Genomic DNA, 3,246 nt, shown 5'->3' on the forward strand with positions numbered 1-3,246 from the left:
ATTGGGGGCTCGTACAACTCTTATCACAATTCATCCATCCATCCATTGTGTCAAGCACATTTGTACAGTTGTTGCCCTCCTCATTCTCAAAACATTTACTTTCTACTTGAGCCCTTGGTATCAGCTCATTTTCCCCCTCCCTCCCCACCCCCTTAAGAAGAACCCTTGATAATTTATTAGTTATTATTTTGTCATGTCGTACACTGTCTGATGTCTCCCTTCACCCACTTTTCTGTTTTCTGTCCCCCAGGGAGGGGGTTATATGTAGATCCTTGTGATCGGTTCCCCCTTTCCACCCCACCTTCCCTCCACCACTGGTTCTGAGGGGTTCATGTGTCCCAAACCACTTTCGCCCTCAAATTCTTAGTTGTCATGTGCTGCTCTAACAGCAGAACACAGGTGGCTGTCTTAACAAACAACGTACATTGATTCTCTGAGAACGAGAACTGTGTGGGACTCAGGTCCGATGTATCGACACACTTAAGGAAACATGAGGGCATCCAGAAGTCCTCAGAAAATGGAATGAAAAGGTATTGGGATTTTCCACAAGCCTTTTGAAGAACTAGTGTATTCTGGACGAGAAAAATTTGGAGGGTAAGGCAGCAGGGACGAGCCAACGACTGCGTTCTGCCCACAGACAATCCTTCCATGCATGTAGACTGGCAACCCCAGCTCTAAGCCAGATGGGTCCCCTGGGTCTCAGCACTCGCTCTGCAACCTTACTGGCCACACCTACCTAGAGTAAGGTGACCAGACGTCCCGATTTTTAACAATTTTTCCTGTGTCGCGCGGTGTTTTAAAAAAGTCTCGATTTTTGGAAAGAATGCACGACAAGCTAAGGTATACGGTTTTCGGCTGCCATGTGGCTATTTCATCAGGATATGAGTTTTATCAATGGTGTCCCGCTTTACCAGTTAAAATCTGGTCACCTTAACCTAGAAGCAAGGCACAGTGTCATCTTTCAAAATGCCCTTCTGGGACAAGTTTTGAGAGGGTAACCAAGAGGGCAGCACTTTCTTCTGCCTGCCTGCCTGCCACGTAGGGCAACACCCCCTGATCCATGTCTTTAGGTTAAAGCAAAATACACACCAGTCACTGTTAGAAACATGGAGTTTGGCATGAGATTGACCTCTGATTGAGTTCGGCCACCTCCTAGTTGAGTGACCTACAGCATCTATACATTGACGGCAAGAAACTAATAGCTTACTTCCTACACTGTCATAGAGCTAATGAGATCATGCAGGGGCGAGGCTCTCAGACAGAGCCTGGCCCACAGTTCAGCAAGCAATGTCATTGTCGTTGTCGTCACCGCCACATTTCCCTAGATCACGTCACTAATACCCAATGTAAACATCTCTTACCATTCGTTTTTCTAATTTGTACTCCCTGCCAGATTTTCAAATAATAAGATTCTTTTACCTTCCTTGTGAGACCGCAACCTTTTTGAACCCAAGAATCAAATCTACCTGCCCCTTCTCCCCGGCACAAAACGTACAACTTAAAACTACCATGAATGGCCCAGGGAAACTGTTGACCACGCAACCTGCCAGGCAGGCCCCGGGACACTTCATGGGCCCGTGGGGGCTGAGCCGCACCGGAGACCCAGCCTGGACTCGTATCAGGTCAGTCAGGTCTCTGCCCGCCCGCCCCACTCACCCACGATGGACAGGATGACGACCACGAAGTCAAAGATGTTCCAGCCGATCGTGAAGTAGTAGTGTCTCAAGGCGAACATCTTGAGCACGCACTCACAGGTGAAGAAGATGACGAAGACGAAGTTGACCCAGTAGAGGACGGTCTCCATCTGCTTGCTCTGGGTGTCCGTCTCCACCATCATCGTGACCATGTTAAGGCAGATGAGCATCATGATCACAATGTCAAAGGCTTGTTGCGTGACGAAGTCGAAGACGAGGCCTTGGATTTTGTTCTGCGGAGGAACGGAGAGAGAAGACAAGGTTCACGACAGGCGTTCAAAGCAGACCTGGGGAGGCTTCATGCTGCTAGCCGGCGCTCCCTGCTTTCTTGCCCATAGAAACGGCCGTCTCTATCCCGCCGCGCGCGACCCAACGCACGGAGAGAGCTCAGCGTCCGTGGTAGTCCACAAAAAGGTCTCTACAATCGCCGCTCTTCTCTTGTGCCTACGACATCCCGCACGTCCGGATTTCTTCCTCCGTCGTCAGCTCCTCTCGTTAGTCTCATTTGCCGGTCACTTCTTCCTGCACTTGTGCTCTTCTTTCTCCAGGCTTTCTCCCTAGGGTGCTCCTGTACTCTGCTTACCTAACATCTATGCATGTACGTGCCTCAGTTTTCCCTTCCCCAGCCCAGACCTTTCCTGTGGGCCCTCCTGTCATATACTCCCTTGTCTGCTTGACCTCCCTCCTTGACCACTTCTAAGAATTTCCAGCTGCATATCCTCAAAGCAGACTGAAGTCCCTTCTCCCACGCCCCTCCAACTTATACCTCTGTCTCCTCGTCTCAATTGTTCACCCAGCCCCGCAGGCCAGAAAGCCGAGGGTCGTTCTTGTCTTTTTCCTCTCCTTCACCCCCCATCTAATCTATTGAGGAGGATGTCCTGTTTATTCTAAGATATTCCTTGAGTTCATCCAACTGAGCTCCGTTTCTGTTGCCCCTGGTCTGGGCTACGCCTCCACCACCGTTCCCCTGGACTGCTAATCACGACCTGGCTGGTCTACCGTCTCTTCCCCGTCCAGAGCACTCTTCACACAGCATGTGTGATGACTGAGAGACATAACCGGACCGCACCATCCCCTAGGAAGCTATCCAATGGCTTCTTGCTGGGCGTGCACAAACAAGATCTTGATTTGTTAACTGGACATAAAAACACCTCTCACAAGATGCGTCCACTGAGGTCGGTCCAATCAAAACAGTGGGAACAGAAGAACTATTTAATACATAATTCACAGGTTGAGGGACAGGTACACAGGCAGGGGACAGACCAAGCTCAATGATGCATACAGCATACCAACATAAAGAAGGGGGAAAGAGGGGCGGGGGAGAAGGAAAAAAAGGGGTGGGGGGAGACTAAGACATTGGGAGGTAACAGGACACTAATGCACCACCGAGAGGGCACCGTTTATGCGTCCACAGGAAAGGGAGAGAGGGACCAGACCTCAACCTGATGTGCTAAGCCTTGGGGGGCAACATACTGGCTTAAAGCAGTGAGCTAACAGAGGTCTGTGAAGATGGGCTGGGCCCTATCCCAGGTACGGCTGCCAACACCCCCTC

At 50.4% G+C, this 3,246-nt stretch overlaps 1 protein-coding gene across 4 annotated transcripts in view; it reads right to left on the reverse strand.

The window, feature by feature from the left end:
- SCN8A (sodium voltage-gated channel alpha subunit 8) overlaps positions 1 to 3,246 on the reverse strand; it is a 172,543-nt gene that overhangs the window by 11,871 nt on the left and 157,426 nt on the right. For all 4 annotated transcript variants that reach the window (XM_030884781.2, XM_030884780.2, XM_004711370.2 and 1 more), the window contains one exon: positions 1,657 to 1,927. In XM_030884781.2, coding sequence (XP_030740641.1) covers positions 1,657 to 1,927 — 271 coding nt within the window. The remainder of the gene's footprint in view (positions 1 to 1,656; positions 1,928 to 3,246) is intronic.

Source organism: Echinops telfairi, unplaced genomic scaffold (genome assembly GCF_000313985.2).
Source record: "Echinops telfairi isolate 266 unplaced genomic scaffold, ASM31398v2 ScPeMD7_12;HRSCAF=54, whole genome shotgun sequence".
Taxonomy (NCBI): Eukaryota; Metazoa; Chordata; class Mammalia; order Afrosoricida; family Tenrecidae; genus Echinops; species Echinops telfairi.